This window comes from Perca flavescens, chromosome 1 (genome assembly GCF_004354835.1).
Source record: "Perca flavescens isolate YP-PL-M2 chromosome 1, PFLA_1.0, whole genome shotgun sequence".
NCBI classification, from domain to species: Eukaryota; Metazoa; Chordata; class Actinopteri; order Perciformes; family Percidae; genus Perca; species Perca flavescens.
Window position 1 is genome coordinate 24,126,708 of NC_041331.1, and position 16,166 is coordinate 24,142,873.

The 16,166-nt window shown below is 40.6% G+C and overlaps 1 protein-coding gene across 2 annotated transcripts; it reads left to right on the forward strand.

The window, feature by feature from the left end:
• Window positions 1-562: 562 nt before the first annotated feature.
• Window positions 563-15,430, forward strand: nfat5b (nuclear factor of activated T cells 5b). 2 transcript variants are annotated; one of them, XM_028581941.1, is made up of 12 exons: window positions 563-642; window positions 1,175-1,790; window positions 3,791-3,977; window positions 4,775-4,965; window positions 5,287-5,459; window positions 6,861-6,995; window positions 7,101-7,153; window positions 8,146-8,278; window positions 8,737-8,811; window positions 9,485-9,588; window positions 9,779-11,606; window positions 12,932-15,430. In XM_028581941.1, the coding sequence occupies exons 2-12, from the start codon at window positions 1,180-1,182 to the stop codon at window positions 13,168-13,170; spliced, it is 3,729 nt and encodes a 1,242-aa protein (XP_028437742.1). In that variant the 5' UTR covers window positions 563-642; window positions 1,175-1,179; the 3' UTR covers window positions 13,171-15,430. The 2 variants fall into 2 exon arrangements, with proteins under 2 accessions (XP_028437742.1, XP_028437748.1); XM_028581947.1 differs by having other exon boundaries at window positions 9,782-11,606.
• The last annotated feature ends 736 nt before the right edge of the window (window positions 15,431-16,166 follow it).

Genomic DNA, 16,166 nt, shown 5'->3' on the forward strand with positions numbered 1-16,166 from the left:
GGCTTTTTTTTTCTTTGTTTATTTTTTGGTTTCAAAAAGATGTTTCTTCAAACAGATGTCACAGTGAACACATTTTTTATTGCAGTGTTTATCAGTACAGTGTTATAATGATTTGTTTTTTATTTGCGGCACGGTTTTTGCTTTAAAATCTTTCATGGCGTGCATTGGGTATAAATGAGGGTAAACACTCATAATAACTCACCTATCAACACCTATTTGGTCATACATTTGGGTTGCTATTGTATGTTTTTGGTTTGTGATAATATATGTCTTTGTGTTCTGGTACTTGCTCAAATCACAATACCTCCATTCTTTTTATGTGCCTTTTTCTTGTGTGTTTTGCAAGCTGAGTCACCAAACAATCCAGAATGTTAACAGCCGTCTAACTCCTTTTTACTATATGCAACTTAACCAGACTTTTCCCCATTCTTCATCTAGTTCGTTGTAACTATTTGAATGCTTTTAAAATTACAGTGTATGTCAGCATGCTGGAGCACCAAGTGTCATTATTCTTTAAAAAACAAATCTGAATACTGTTCAGCTCTCATCGCTCATTCGCTGTCTCATTTTTATATTCCAGGAAGTTCCCTCTGAAGCAGGGAGTGTCTGCATATAAATGGTCTGCAGTTCTCTGCTTCATAGGTCAGAAGCTTGTTTATTTTGTCTCTGTGGCTACGTTCAGTCCCAACCAAATATACTTTTGTAGCAAGAGAAAATAAAAAATTGAAAGTAAAAGCTCCAATAATTGGCATGCATCATATTGTACATAGCACTATTTTGGACTTCCCTATCCATTTTTCCCACTTTTTTTTCAGTTGAACATGAACAAAATGCTAATAATAACAATGATAAATTCTTCCAGTTTTTTTTTTTTTTTTTTGCAAGTTAGTTTATTCCCAAGCATTTTAAGTCTCATCTCATTTGTTTTTTTTTTTAAATAAGGGGGACTGCTCACCTAATCTCTTCTTTGGCCCCTTTTTTAGCCACACCTATACTGTGCTTCACATACTGTACATTTACACACACACACACACACACACAACCACACACACACACACTAACTAAACGAAAGCATAAAATAAACAATCATGAACTAATTTTGCTGCTTAAATCGGACTGCTAGCCAACACTGGTTGAGAGGCCTTTATTCACTGTCTAATTATTTGCACTGTAGATGCCATGTCCTCCTCTATGACCATGGAAGGCCCCCGAAGTGCTTTTCCCAACTCTTCCAGCCCCACCATGCATTCCAGTGCTTCAGCCAGTGCACAGAACCCAGTTCACAGCGCCAATGTTGACCTGGAGGACACCAGGAGTAGCAAAGTGGTTCCAGAGGTAGTCGGAGCAGAAGGTGGGAATGGTAAATGCAGCAGGGGCAGCAGTGAGCTAGGAGGAGGAAGAATCATAACATCCCAGGAGGCCCAGCCACATCACCAGATGACCCCCTCTAAGCGCCGCACCATACTGAACATCTCTCCACCTCCGCAAGACCTGTTTGATGACAGCCAGATGTCCTGCCAGGATGAAACATCCCTGGACTCAGAGCAGAGTAACAGCATCTGGATGGAAGACTCTCTCTCCAACTTCAGTATCATGAGCACCGTCTCTTACAATGACAACACAGAGGTGCCACGAAAGTCCCGCAAACGTACCCCTCGGCAAAGGCCTGGTCCTAAGTCTGTGCCTGCAGGAGAAGCCAGTATGGACGTGTTTGATGCAGACAGTGCCAAAGGTCCACACTTTGTCCTGTCACAGCTAGGCCCGGACAACAAGACTGGATCAAAAGGAAGGTTTGTGCAACCCGTCGATGTAGTTAGTTTGAAATACAACTGAGATTGCCCTTTTAGACTGTAATGTCCATGTCATGCCCCTCTACAGCTCATTAAGATGTCAAAGGTTATGTGCAGATGGGTGAAGAATTAAAGGAATAAACAACATTAGGGGGTCTTAAAGCTATGGTATGTAGTGTCTGTCGCCCCCATGAGGAATTCTAAGTAATGAAAACAACACTGTCCACATGATGCAAGCCTTCGGTGGTCGTGCACCACCCCCACCACTTGCTAGTAGCTCAAGGAGGAAACAGTGGATTAAGAAACATGAGGGGCTCTTCAGAAGAAGTAATTATCTTGTAGTTTTTATGTCCTCTTCGTCTCCAAAGTTGACCGTTGCTGTTGTTCTTCCTCAGCGGTGACATAAAACGCATCACTCGAGCTTCTGTGTGCGGAAGTCGCCGGACGGCACCATTTTGTAAACACAGCCATACTGAGAAATACAGGGAGAGTTTTGTGGAGCGGATAGGCTTAATTAGCTTTGTAACAACTCGTTTGTCAATGGCTTAAATGTAACGGACGTTCATTAATATAAAATAGTTGGAGACAAAGTACACACAAATTACAAAATAATTACCTCTTCTGAAGAGTCCATCATGTTTTTCAATCCTCCGTGTTAGCAACTGCGTGGAGAAGGGGTGGGGGTGCGATCACCAAAAGCTTGCGTCATGTTGATGCTCCGACAGTGTTGTTGTCGCTACTTAAAATTCCTCATGGGGGAGACAGAAACTACGCACAATGGCTTTCAGGTAAAATGTTACCTTCACCACAAGCTTTTAAGATCAAAGTCTCTGAAGCTCTACTGGAGGGATGAACACCATTCTTCCAAAAGATATTTGTGAGCTGCAACCATTAGTCGATTGACAGAAAATTAATCACCAACTATTTTAATAATCAATTAATCGTTTCAGTGATTTTTCAAAGAAAAATGCCATTTTCTGTTTCCAGCTTCTCATATGTGAGGATATGCTGTCAGTCAGATGAATATATTTAGGTTGTGGACTTGCAAGTTGAAGGCATCCCTGCGAGCTCAAAGAAATTGTGAATGTCATTTTTGTATTCCCAAAACGATGAATCCATTAATCAAGAAAATAATTTGCAGATTAATCGATAATTACTTAGTCTTTTGATGATGGTAATGGAGAGCGTTGTCTAACACAATGCTCAAAAATCAAAAACACAACCACCTTGTGTTCAATTAGAATCAGATCTGGTGACTGTATGATAACATATGGTTCTCATCATTTCACAAACGTGTTATTTTTCTTCACTCATTTACTCAAGTTTTTCCTGTAATCTTTCACCCATCGGTGACCAAAGAAAACAATGATTCCACTTAATGTAGGAAGTTGTTGACTGAGTAGTTAATTTACTTTTTATTCGTTTAATATTCTCCAGGTGGTAGTGGCACAGTTCAACGCTTAAGTAGGTATTTCATTCTGTGTTACTATTGTCTAAAAGGCCCTTGTGGATAATCTCATACAGCTCTCATCCTGACTGTCAGAATAGGTAGTATCAGGAAATCACACAGCACAACAGATAGAAATCTTCCACAAACTACTCTGGCTCTAAATTTCCCACCACGCTTTGACTGAAGAAGAGCGGTTAGATCAGAGAGAAGGCGGGGCAGGATACTGAAGTACAAACAATGGTCAGCCACAGTGAATCACAGAGCCTCTCTCAGAGACCTAGGATAAGCAGAGCAGATTAAATAAACAGATAACTCTGAATGCTTTAAGAGCTGGGGATAGAATATGCTTGGTTGATGGAGGGCCTGTTAACTCGGTTTTGCTCAGAGCATTGTGGGGGGGAGGGCTCTGAACAAATACGGACAGGGTCCATAATCCGTTAAAGCAAGTTCCACATATATTTTGGAATATGCCAGTTAGGTTGCACCAACTGAAATAACATTTCTATAAAATGTTAGCATTAGAAGTAATCTACTGGTGTCTTTGTCACAGCTCTGATGATCCTCAGAAAACTAACCAGAAAGGAGGAACTCTATCGATGCAATACCCACAGAAGAGTGAGGGGAAGGAGGTGAAGATCCTCATCCAGCCTGAGACTCAGCACCGAGCCCGCTATCTGACTGAAGGCAGCCGAGGGTCAGTGAAGGACCGCACTCAGCAGGGCTTCCCTACTGTAAAGGTGAACCTCCATAACTAACTCTGTGGTCACTGTTTTGACTTTTCTGCCATAGCGTGCCTTTGAGGTTAAGTTAATGATTAGGTGATTGCCAGAGGCGTGTGTGTGTGTGTGTGTGTGTGTGTGTGTGTGTGTGTGTGTGTGTGTGTGTGTGTGTGTGTGTGTGTGTGTGTGTGTGTGTGTGTGTGTGTGTGTGTGTGTGTGTGTGTGTGTGTGTGTGTGTGTGTGTGTGTGTGTGTTCAAGGTGGAAAAGTTAAGATTACACTATGTCAAAAAGTGGAAAGAGTCTTTTTCTGCAGATACATATGCTCTGTAGGGATGCCCCAATCAAGTTTTTATTTTATATTATGACAATCTGCTCACTTATATTTTGATACTTCTAGAGAGTTAGGTGACAGACTAGATACACCGTATATTGTTTGATCATTAACGTGGTCAGTTTGTTGTAGCGTAAGAGGTGATCTGGAGATGAATGTAGGCACAGAGCAGTGTCAGTTCTGCTGGATCAGTCACTGTTTGTACTGTCCAGGCTTGTGAAGAGCAGGTGGACTCAGACGCAAGTAACGGGCATTGAAGTCAGAAACAGTAGGTAACAGCCGAAGATAACATACACAGGTTGGCGTTTAAAAGGCTGACTAGATTGCACAAGAAGATGGTCTGATAGGCCTTGCTTGATGAGAAGATGCCAGAATGCACTTGGGCTACACTCTGAGGGCATCTGCTGGACAGGTAGGGAAGCATCTTTATAAAACGTGTTTTAAAATGCATATACTGCTTGTCTTTTGTTTTTACGTTTACAGCTGGAGGGAGTAAATGAGCCAGTGGTTTTGCAGGTGTTTGTGGGCAACGACACTGGGCGTGTTAAGCCTCATGGTTTTTACCAAGCTTGCAGGGTGACCGGCCGCAACACCACAGCCTGCAAAGAGGTGGACATAGATGGCACAACTGTCATCGAGGTGTACCTTGATCCAAGCACCAACATGACACTAGCGTATGTACTTTTCTTAAGATTGAAATTGGGTTTTGTGGTAAATATTACTCCAATGAAGAATTTAATTTTATTATATTAAACAAACAAAGCAAGTGTTGCTTTTATGTGCCCAGTTGTACTTCACAGTCAATTCAAACCAATTGCTTAATAAAGTGATTGCATAATGGATTAATACTTTACTTTGATCCCTTTAGGGCAATCAGTTTTTTGTAATGACACACTGAAGTATCTAGTGTTGTAAAGAGCTGCTAGTTTAGCAAACAATGTAAAGTTGTTGTTCAAACTGCAAGTTTTCCAGGTTAACGTCGTCTCTCTGTGCAGGGTGGACTGCGTTGGGATCTTGAAGCTCCGTAATGCCGATGTCGAGGCTCGCATCGGTGTGGCTGGATCAAAGAAGAAGAGCACACGCGCTCGGCTGGTGTTTCGAGTAAACATCCCCCGTCCAGATGGATCAGTGCTCACACTACAGACTCCATCATCTCCAATCCTGTGTAGTAAGTCAGTCTCCTCCTGTTTGTCTCTGTGGAAATGCAGACATTCTGGTATATTATTTCACTATATTAAACCAGTTTCACTAGAATTAAAAGGAGTAAAACCGATAGCTGACCTGTAATTTACATAGTCAAACATTTCCATTATAAACTAAACTATAATTTACTAAGTTAATAATTACTATTATGAACTGAGCTAACATTTACATAGTTAATAATTACCATTATAAACTAAGCTATTTTGTCCTCTTAACAGGAGAGGTCCTGTTTCTGAAGTTTAATCTAGCCTGCGGTCAGGAGACTGTTTTTGTATGTCCACTTTTGGAGACAGTGTTATTTAAGTGTTATTTAATAATGCGCACAGTATGAGGGTGTGGTTGGTTTCATAAACAGGATAGAATCTTAGGTCTATAAGAAAGTTTCTGTGTAAGTGGATTTGGGAGAACTACTTTGAGAGGGACAGGGGAGAAAGAGAAGGAAAGGACAAAACAATAGAGCTGTGTGGACTTTTATTGTGCACACAGAGATAGCATGCAATCCAGGGAAATAGCTTTCCACAAAACCAAAAAAAAAAAATAGGAATTCCCCTTGGCATCTGTAGAGAGTAGTGAAAACTTTGTGAAATGTGTTTGAGGAAACGGGCTGGTTTTGAGCTTCAGGTTGTTCAGAGCTCTTATTGCCATTTTGGAGGCCTGTGAGAAATAGCCACTATTAGCTTTGCATGACAACATCACATCTTTGTTCAGGGTACCTGCAGGCCTTGAAAAGACTTAAGAAGCATTACATTTGGGTTCCTAAAAAAAAGGACTTAGAAAGTATTAAAAAGTCCTGAATTGCATTCACAAAAGTCTAAGTTACCTCTGCCAAGGAGGTTGTTTGTCCGTCTGTCTGTCAGATTATGGAAAAACTATTTGATTTTTATGAAACTTGGTGAAAGGGTGTAGTTGGGCCAAGGTAGAACTAATTCGTTTTTTGGAGTGGATCAGAGTCACGGGGCAGATACACAAATAACATTGCGAGGTCTGTGATCTCCGACTGCCCTGTTAGTTATAAAATGTTATGTATCAATGTTATGTATCAAATTGCAGGCTGTGGGGAAACAAATAATATAATATAAACTACAAGTGGGATCGTCGCGACAGTGGATTATTGTGCTGTTTAATCCTTTTTTGTGGAGTTTTAGTGTGATTTTATAAATGCCATATCCAGCACAAACCTGTAGTTTAACCATTTAGCATAAAATAAATTACTTTGAGGCATTATAGACATAATCAAATTTGGGTGAAAATAAGTTTAAAACAATCTGCTTCTTTTGTTTCTTTTATAAAACCTGGGTATTTTTTGGTGAAAAAAATCAGTAAAAGTGATTCTTATTAAAACTGTTTATATCTGCTCTGTTTGCAGCTCAGCCTGCAGGAGTGCCTGAAATCCTGAAGAAGTCACTACACAGCTGTTCAGTGAGGGGTGGAGAAGAGGTCTTTATCATTGGCAAAAACTTTCTTAAAGACACCAAAGTCATATTTCAGGAGAATGTCTCTGGTGAGTTTTTTTTTATTTTTTTTTATTTGATTGTCCACAGATATTTTGGGTTCATGCGTTATAATGTTTCTCCAGTTAACATGCTGCATCTTTTGTCTGTCCCAGATGATAAATCGTGGAAGGCGGAGGCTGAAATTGACAAAGAGCTGTTTCACCAGGTGAAATATGATTGATCTTGTGTTATTTTTGTACTGAATGATTAATGCCAGTTACTAATCAGCTAAGTAGATAGAAGCAGCCGTTTCAGATTTGTATGGGGCTTTAGATGTAATCATCTTAAATGGCTGCTGGTTCAAAGATTTGAGTAGTCTCATTGTGTTCTGACCTAATTACACTCCTATTGAGTGTGTCTCAACAGTCCCGTTTAACCCTTTGCCCTTGTAAACAAAATGGAAATTAGTAGATGAGTTGATGAATCTCCAGCTAATAGAAAAAGGTTCTTGTGTTGAACTCACTGGATTTGGGTTTTTGTTAAGGGTACACTGTGGAGTTAGTTTTCTTGCGAACAAGCACAGTTTTGTTTACGTGTATTGTTTCTGACTGAAATGAATGGTGTGTATCTGCAAGGCCTTGCCAACATGCATTTCCTAACTCAAAAATTACATTTTTAGTGTGTTTTGAAACCAGCACTGTTTAAGTTGGCAGGTGGTCTTCTTTTCTGCTCTTTTTTTGAGGCATTTTATGAAGCTTTAGTGCCACCAGCTGTTGATAGGTGGAATTTAAACTTAATTGAGGCATGCAGCTATTGCCTATTGATATCAACTGTATTATCAGCTTAACTAATGAACATTTTAAGATCCAGATGTGTAAAAAAAGTGAGCGTGTTTCATGCCCAAACCTGTAAATTTGTAAGACAAATCTTTTATAAATGAATGCAGTCATCACTGTGTAAACCCAATCTGCTCATTTTTTTTCTACCTCCAGTCCAGTGCACACATTTATAGTACAACCTCCTGCAGTCACCGAAATTTGTATCACGTCACCCTTATGCCCATGACAAACAAAGTGATGATGACCTGCTCATCGAAATATTGCTCCTCAATATTAATTCACTGTATTCTAATCAACTTCAGACTAGATTTCTCAGATTAGATACGTGCATTTAAACCTACTGTAGTATTCATTCTTTTTTGAATGATCACCCCCACAGAATCACTTGATAGTGAAGGTTCCTCCGTACCAGAACCAAGCCATCACATCTTCAGTGTGTGTGGGAATCTATGTGGTGACGAATGCTGGGAGATCCCATGATGTTCAGCCTTTTACCTACACACCAGATTCAGGTTTGTTTCAGTCAATTTCAGTTTGTTAAATATATCATTAGCTTCTCTTCATCTGTCTCCCTTTTTTTTAACTTTTGATTCCGAGGTCATTATTTACTAAGTACTTTTTAGATTTACTGTCTGACACCACAGCTGGCTCACTCAGTTTTACAACTTGAGAACACCACCACCTACAGTTTAGTTGGATCAGAGCAAGTATTAGCAATCATTTGCAATTTTTTACAAGAGCACTATACCCAGCCCATTTCTAAACACAGGAATCCAGGATCATTTACATTCATGGCCTCTCTTTCATCAGCACTTTTTTGTTATTGTAAATCCTTAATGCGCCTTGATACAAAACTTTGAAAGATGTGATCATCAAAGTAACTAAACTGTTATTGTGCTTTATGTTTACATTGATTTTCTAATGTTGTGGGCTCATAGAGATACAAATCTGTTGATGTTTGCCCTTGTAGCAAAAACTGATGTTCCTGTGAAGAAAGAGGCGCCTTCTCCAGTGAAGACTTGCTCATTTGAAGAACAAATTAAAGGTTATTTTCTAACTATTCTCCATGCCCACAATTGTAGCCTCCCATTTGAAAGCTGTTCATTTTCTAATATACTGTACATTTTAGCTCACTTCTCTGTATAGCTGAATAAGAATAAGAGTTAAAGGTCCCATGACATGGTGCTCTTTGGATGCTTTTATATAGACCTTAGTGGTCCCCTAATACTATATTAGAAGTATATTTCCCGAAATTCAGCCTTGGTGCAGAATTACAGCCACTAGAGTCAGTCCCACAGTGAGCTTTCCTTAGTATGTGCCATTTTTGTGTCTCTAGCTATTGAGGAGGAGAGAGGGCGGGGCAAGGTGGGGGGTGGGGGTGTGGACTTGACCAATTGCCACTTTTCTCGTTTGAAAGCCATGATGTCTCTCTCCCATGGGTGGGCCAAATTCTCTGGGCGGGCAAAGCAGAGAAAGGGGAGGTAACCTTGCTTGTTATGACCTCATAAGGAGCAAGATTCCAGAACGGCTCATCTGAGCTTTAATTTTCTCAAAGGCAGAGTAGGATACTCAGGGCTCGGTTTACACCTATCACCATTTCAAGCCAATTGGGGACCATAGGCAGGCTGGGGGAACGCATATTAATGTTAAAAAACTTCATAAAGTGAAATTTTCATGCCATGGGACCTTTAATGTATTACTTGGTCTTGCTTCTACAGTTCTAGATGCTGCCTTGATGCCTTCCATGTTGCCTTTAGTGAAGAGAGAAGATGTCACTCCGATGGAGGTCACCAGCAACCTCCAATCTTCTGGTGTATTTAAGGTGATATATTGATCTGTAACCTCATGCCTTATTATTTAACTTTTACATAGTGAAAACCATTGGATTGAAGTCATTTGATATTTCAAATTACATAATTGTTCAGTAAAATTCAATTTAGCTCATAACACAATAAAACTGTCAACAAAATCAAAATAAAGTACATCTTTGACCTTTTGTTTTGTGTTTTCAGCAGACTGGTGACCTGTGTCCAGCCCAGCAGAACCCAGACATGACTGCAGGACATCTAAATGAAAACAGACCATTCTCCAACAACCTGTCTCAGGCTGCAGGTGACCCTGACAAAGGCCAGGCACCTGTTTTTCTCAACACAGAGCCCTTAAGCACTATCCAGAAGCAGGACATGGCAGCCGCCAGCTCTTTCTCGGTGCCTGCTGACTCACTGCTCCAGCAGGGATCACAGCAGTTCCTTCTGGAGCCCAGGGAGGGCCTCGGACAGGAGAGGCCCGGCAGCGGCTCTGGAGCTGTGGGGAGGCTGTGTGGAGAACCTGCGCCACAACAGCAGCAATTGCCGCTGTTCCCCCCAGATGAAGTAGCCCAGCTGGAGGAGGCAGTGAGGCAACTTAAAGCCAAAGGGTTCTGTAACTTACCACTTCAGTCTGACAACTCAATGGCCAAACACCAGCAACAACACATGCAGCACCAACAACAGATCCAAAAACAGCAAATTCAGCAGCAACACATTCAGCAACAACAGCTACAACACCAGCAGCAACAGCAGCAGGTTTTGGAGAATTTACAGCAGCAGCTGTTTCAGTCACAGATTCAGATGCAGTGTGGCATGTTTCAGGATGCCCCTCAGGCCAAGAATGCAGAGCAGGGCTCATCACAAGGAGTGGTGCCAAACCAGGGGACTCTTTTCCAACAGGCCCAACAGCAGCAGCATCAACAACAGCAGCAGCAGCAGCAGCAACAAGCAGCTCTATTTCAGCAGGCTAGTGATCTGCTCTCTATTCAGACCAACTTCCTCCAGCAGACCCCCTCACACCCTTCACCACCCATGTTCCACAATCCCAGTTCTTTGGCTGAAACACAAGATCCACAAGGTGGGTTGTTTCAGGAAGCCTCTCAGGAGCAGGTTCAGGCTGCTCTCTTCCAAAATACCATGACAGTACTACAGTCTCCGGACCAACGGCCCTCAACCCCGGGACTTTTCCTCCCTCAGTCATCCCTGCCCTCTCAGCTCACAACTAGTAGTGCTCAGCAACAACAACAACAGCAGCAGCAGCAGCAGCAGCAGCAGCAGCAGCTGGCCTTCCTTAGTTCTCTACAAACACCTGCACCTGAACCACAGTCAGTATTTCAGGCTCAGACACAGCTCTCCCCCATCCAACAAAGAAGCCCCATGGAGCAGCAGCAGCCCTCCCAGCCTCAGCCCCACACACAGCCGGCCCAGCAGGCTTCCCTGTTTCAGAACATCTCCCCACATCCATCTGCAAACACACTCTCTCCAGGCCAGCAGCAGCAACAGCAGGCTGGCCTTCTGTTCTGCAACAACCCCCTGTCCACTCCGGATCAGGCCTCCAACCTCCTGTTCAGCAGCCAGGGCCAGATGCCACCGCTGACCAGCAGCAGTCTAGTTTCCCAAGAGCCCCAAAACCCCTCTCTGCTCTTTTCCCAGGCCAGCATGGTGACCGTAAACCAGCAGGATCGCTCTGAGCCCATGGCCTTAGGGAACCCCACCGATCAACGACAGCAAGTCATGTTTCAGGAGCAACAGCCAATGCAGCTGGGCAGCAGCTCAAACAACCGGCAGGAGCAGCCTGTGGGCCTCTTTATGCCTCAGTCTAACATGGCCTCCCTGCAGGGGGGGCTGGCAGCTCAGGAGCTCGCACAGTCAGCCATGTTTGTCTCACAGAACGGGGTGGCAAACCACCAGACGACCACCTCCTCTCCTGTTCAACAACCAGGGACTCTGTTTCAGACCGCTGTCAGTGGGAGCATCAATCAGCCTAGTCAGCCTCAACAACCTGGCCTTTTCCTTTTTGGGATTGAGAACGGTAAGAAATTGATTACTCAGGTGCACGCTGTTGAACCGTTTGAGGTAGTGTTAAAGGAATATGCCACCGTTTGTTGAAATAGGGCTTATCATGGTCTACCCTGGCTGTAGATAGGTGGGCCAACGCAGTTCTTGTCTCAGTGCAAGTAATTAGGTTTTTTTTTTGTCTTTTGTTTGCTCACTTTTACTCACAACATGCTAACCGGCAACATAGGATTCCATTCACTATGCTAAGCTAACTAGCGGCGGCACTGCCGGTGTTGCACCGGACTAAAACAATGCATGCACAAAAAATGCGTTGGCCCACCTATCTACAGCTAGAGGAGACCATGATAAGCCCTATTTCAACAAACGGTGGCGTATCCCTTTAATGAATGCCAACAAGTGCAGATGGCAAATGTTACATGGTCCATCTACAAAACTGACTGATAGCCAATGAGCGCTTTTGTGAACACCCTCAGCAAATTGAAAAAGTTCCTCGCACCACATAAAGGATAGCAGAGTTGTCAAATGGGAAAGTAAATGAGGAACTACGCGGGAAATCTAGGTACAACCTGTAAAAAAAAGAAATCCCCTTTTTAATTCCCAAAAAACATTAATTTATCAATGTCATAATTGATTTAGATATTTATTTATTTTGGCAATAAAATTATTAAAATTATCATCAGAAGGTCCATTGACTTTCTGAAGCTTTCAGCCACATCTTGTGGCCTTCCTCAGTGAATGGAGTTGCTCAGTTGTCATGGAGATAATATAATAATATATATATATATATATCAATAATAATAATAATATCTGAGTTCTTTTATTTAGTCCATTTCATCTGATCCATTAGTTTATTAGTTAGTAATTCATTGCTAATTATTTGTAATTGTAACTTAATTGCTTGATAACCATGTCAATGGCCAAGAATTCACTGTAATATTATTATTGTCTTTGAGTGGACCCATATGGTGATATCTTAAGACACTATCCATTGTTAAAACTGATAACCACGTAAACGTTTTAAACAAGAGGTATAAAACATAAAATATAAAGTTCACGTTTTGCATACATAAGACATACTGTGAGTTGAAAATAAATACTTATTATTGTGTTAAGTTTAGCCGTAGTCTTTAAATTCATCTGCAGTAGTCTTAGGCTAATTGTCGTTCCATTTAATTTCAATGCACTTGAAATAAATGTACTCATATTTTACCCAACTGAACTACAGTTGAATATGAAAGTATGTGTGCATATGAAAAGTGCAAAGAAATGGCTATTGAATATTATAATGAATATTAGACTTGCAGAGGTTTTTAAACTCATTCTGTTCTTTCCTTACAGAATGTGGCCAGCTGATGAACACTCCTGGAAACACGCTGTCAGATCAGATTATTGCCATCAGCCAGTCTGGTCAGAACCAAAGAGAGAGTGATGCACACATTCAGTCCCTGCTCAGCCAGTCCCTGTCTCAGTCTGGGCCTGTGCAGAACAGCATGAGTGCCTCTCAAAATATGGAGAAAATTGATGACCTGCTGGTCAGTCTGCAGGACTCAGGCAGCAACTTAACCCGTTCATACTAACTTTTATGCAGGTTCACGGATTGTCTTTTATTTTGACAGGTGGAATAATTGTAAAATGTAGACAAAAAAGTCAAGTTAATAAGCCCATGCAGCAAAAGATTTGTAAATTTGTCTCGCATCATGAAGTTTGAGACAACATAAGTCTCTTCCTCCTCATGAATATTCTCCAGAGTGGCATGGATGATATCTGTTATCTCGTTATTAAGGACAAACTTGACAAATTAATATCCAGACAGTGAACCAGGAATTTGGTTTGGAATTTCTTGGCTGAGTGGGCTGGCCGAGAAAGCGAATGTCTCCTATTAACTTTATGACTGACTGATTCCCCATTGTAACAAACATGCAAAATTAGATAGGCTCCAGGCAAGAACAGACAACTTGTCATTACTGTTCTTTGAGAAAAGCAGCATTTGGTGCTTTCCTTCAACTTTTCCTCTGAAAGAACAGTAGCTTAGTGGTCTTGTTACTCATTAACTTGTGAAGTTGTGTGTGCATCTGTAGATATATTGTCAGTGATTTTTATCTGCAGCGTCTTTCGATTCTCGTGGTGTTTTCTAAAGTGTTCTCCAGAGTGTTAAGTGGTTTCCATGAATCGTGTTCCCTTTAATATTCTTTTGTATTTTTGTTGCGTGGAAGGCGGAGCGTGCGGTGTAGCAGGAAGGTTTAGAGAAACTGCGGTATGTATGGTTGAAGACATCCAAGGTGTGGAAGGTAGCCGCTGTTGACGTGGTTTAAAATTATTTTCACCCAACAGTGCAGGAAGTGTATTGAAAGAAAGTTAGCGGGTTAGAGATGAGGCAGAGAAACGAGAGGTAGAAGAAAAGTAGGAAAATCTGATGTGTAATCACAAACAAGCGTCTTTATTCTATATGTGCTGATTATATCAATGTTGTAGCAGCCAGTAATATACATATATTCACTCAAGCTGTCTCTGGTAGCCCACAAAGTATATTTTAATTAATAATATGTCATAGAAGGAAACAGTGCTCAGTAGGTGTATTACTAATGTAATGTAATTAGTAATGTGGCATTTTGTTGCCTGGCTAAATTAGATTGAGTCTTGTCTAGACCTGTTTGGTGAAGTAATACCTGTAAAAGAATATTTTAGCTGTCTGTGTGGCAGTGCAGTGAAGATGGTCACCTCCAGCTGTGAAACATTTCTTTCAGTACAAAATACTTTAACATCTCCACCACAGTGTACAGATAGCACTTTATGATATCAGTAAGCAAACATGTTCCGGCTAACATTTAGTCTGTATTCATCAAAAACAAACTATGTCAGTTTGGTATTTTTTATTTTTTTTAAATAACAGATTCTCCTTTTAATTCATTAAAGGGGTGAATCTTTTAAGAAAGTGTGGCGGTAGAAAAATAACAAATATTGGCGAAGGCTTTTACATATATATTCAGCACTTTATGATGCTTTTCTTTGTGACCACTTTACTCATCGAGGGTACAGTACAGTCCCACAAGAGGTGGTGGGTTGTTTTTTCAGCCGCCTCTTTCTCATTGTTTACAGTGAAGAAGATACTCTTTCTTTTTTTTTTTTTTTTTTTTTTTTACATTCTGTTACAACTATCAACTATTCATTCCCAAAAACTAATACATTATTTATTCCTGAAAACCCGCTAAGAAATCTGGAGAAATTAGGAAATGAGTTAGCTAGTTAGATCGAGACGATCGAGTCGTTTTTATTCAGTTGATATTATTTCAGTTGACATATACCTCTCAAACACATCTACAGTAGAGGGAGTAGAATGTAATGTTATTATTATTATGATTATTATGTGTTTTAGTGTCATAATTCTGCGTCAGGCACGCATGAAGTGGAATAGTATTCTTAAACAAGCTAGAGAAAAGCCTTTTTGTTTTACCAGTTTTAGTAATGTTATGGATTTAGTGAATGTTGAGGAGAAGCAACTGTTTGCTGGCTCAACTGTACACAACATTATACATCTCATCCAGCAGTTGGCTAGTGGCCTCAGGACCAAAGTTTGACTCGAATCTTGCTTTGCATAAATCCTGATGACAGGCCAGTTTTATGGCTCATAAGCTTTTATTTCCTTTTTTTTTTAAAGAAACATAGATGATTTCATTAGAACGATGCCCTGCTGCCACATTTTTCTTTCTTTTCGGTTGTGAGGTTTGTTTTTTTGGCAGAAAACTGTATTTGTGTCATGTTTAGTTTTACTTTAAGTGTATGCATGAACAAGGGGCTGGTCTCTGATGATGACAGAATTAGTTCCCGTTTTATGCCTCAGTCGTTGTCTTGTTTTGTTTATTAGAAACACATAAACACCTTTACATTCTATACACTTTTAAGTCAGAAACAGCTATTATTTTATGATAGAGATTATGTTAACTTGGCTAATGTGATTTGAGTCACTACAGCGTGTCAGTTTGAGTGGTTATGAGTGTTTTTTAAAGGGACCCTACTCCTGAAGGAAACCTGACTTTGGAGAAAAGAGCTATCTGGGATTGGCTTTCTTCAAATTGTGAAATAGAAGAACTAAAATTTCCAGTGTTTAGTATTTATGATTTTATTTGTTTTGGTTTATTTGAAGTTTAGATATTATTTTTTTTTTTTTGTATCTGTGTAGTACATGTGCCTCTCTTTCGGAGAAGCATATTTAATTTATTTGTGTGTTGTTTATTATCTAAATAGTTTCCCGTAATCAGCTATGTTCAGATATATTCTAACTATATTGATGACAGCAATGTGATCTGGCGCCCCCACCCACACCTGCTGATACTAGCACCTTGTGATGATGGTGGTGATGCCTTTAAAAGAGACCGTAAAGTGATTTGTACACTATGAATATTATGCACATTGCTGTGAAGTTAGTGTTTTGTTATAATATAAGCCTTCATGTACATATCATGTGGTTGTTCAAGGCTAATAATTGAATTGCTGGCCCTGTATTCCTTTTTTACCAAATAGTTGAACATTCAAACAGCTTTTAATTAAAAATTAGAAATCCTTCAAAGCAGGGCCA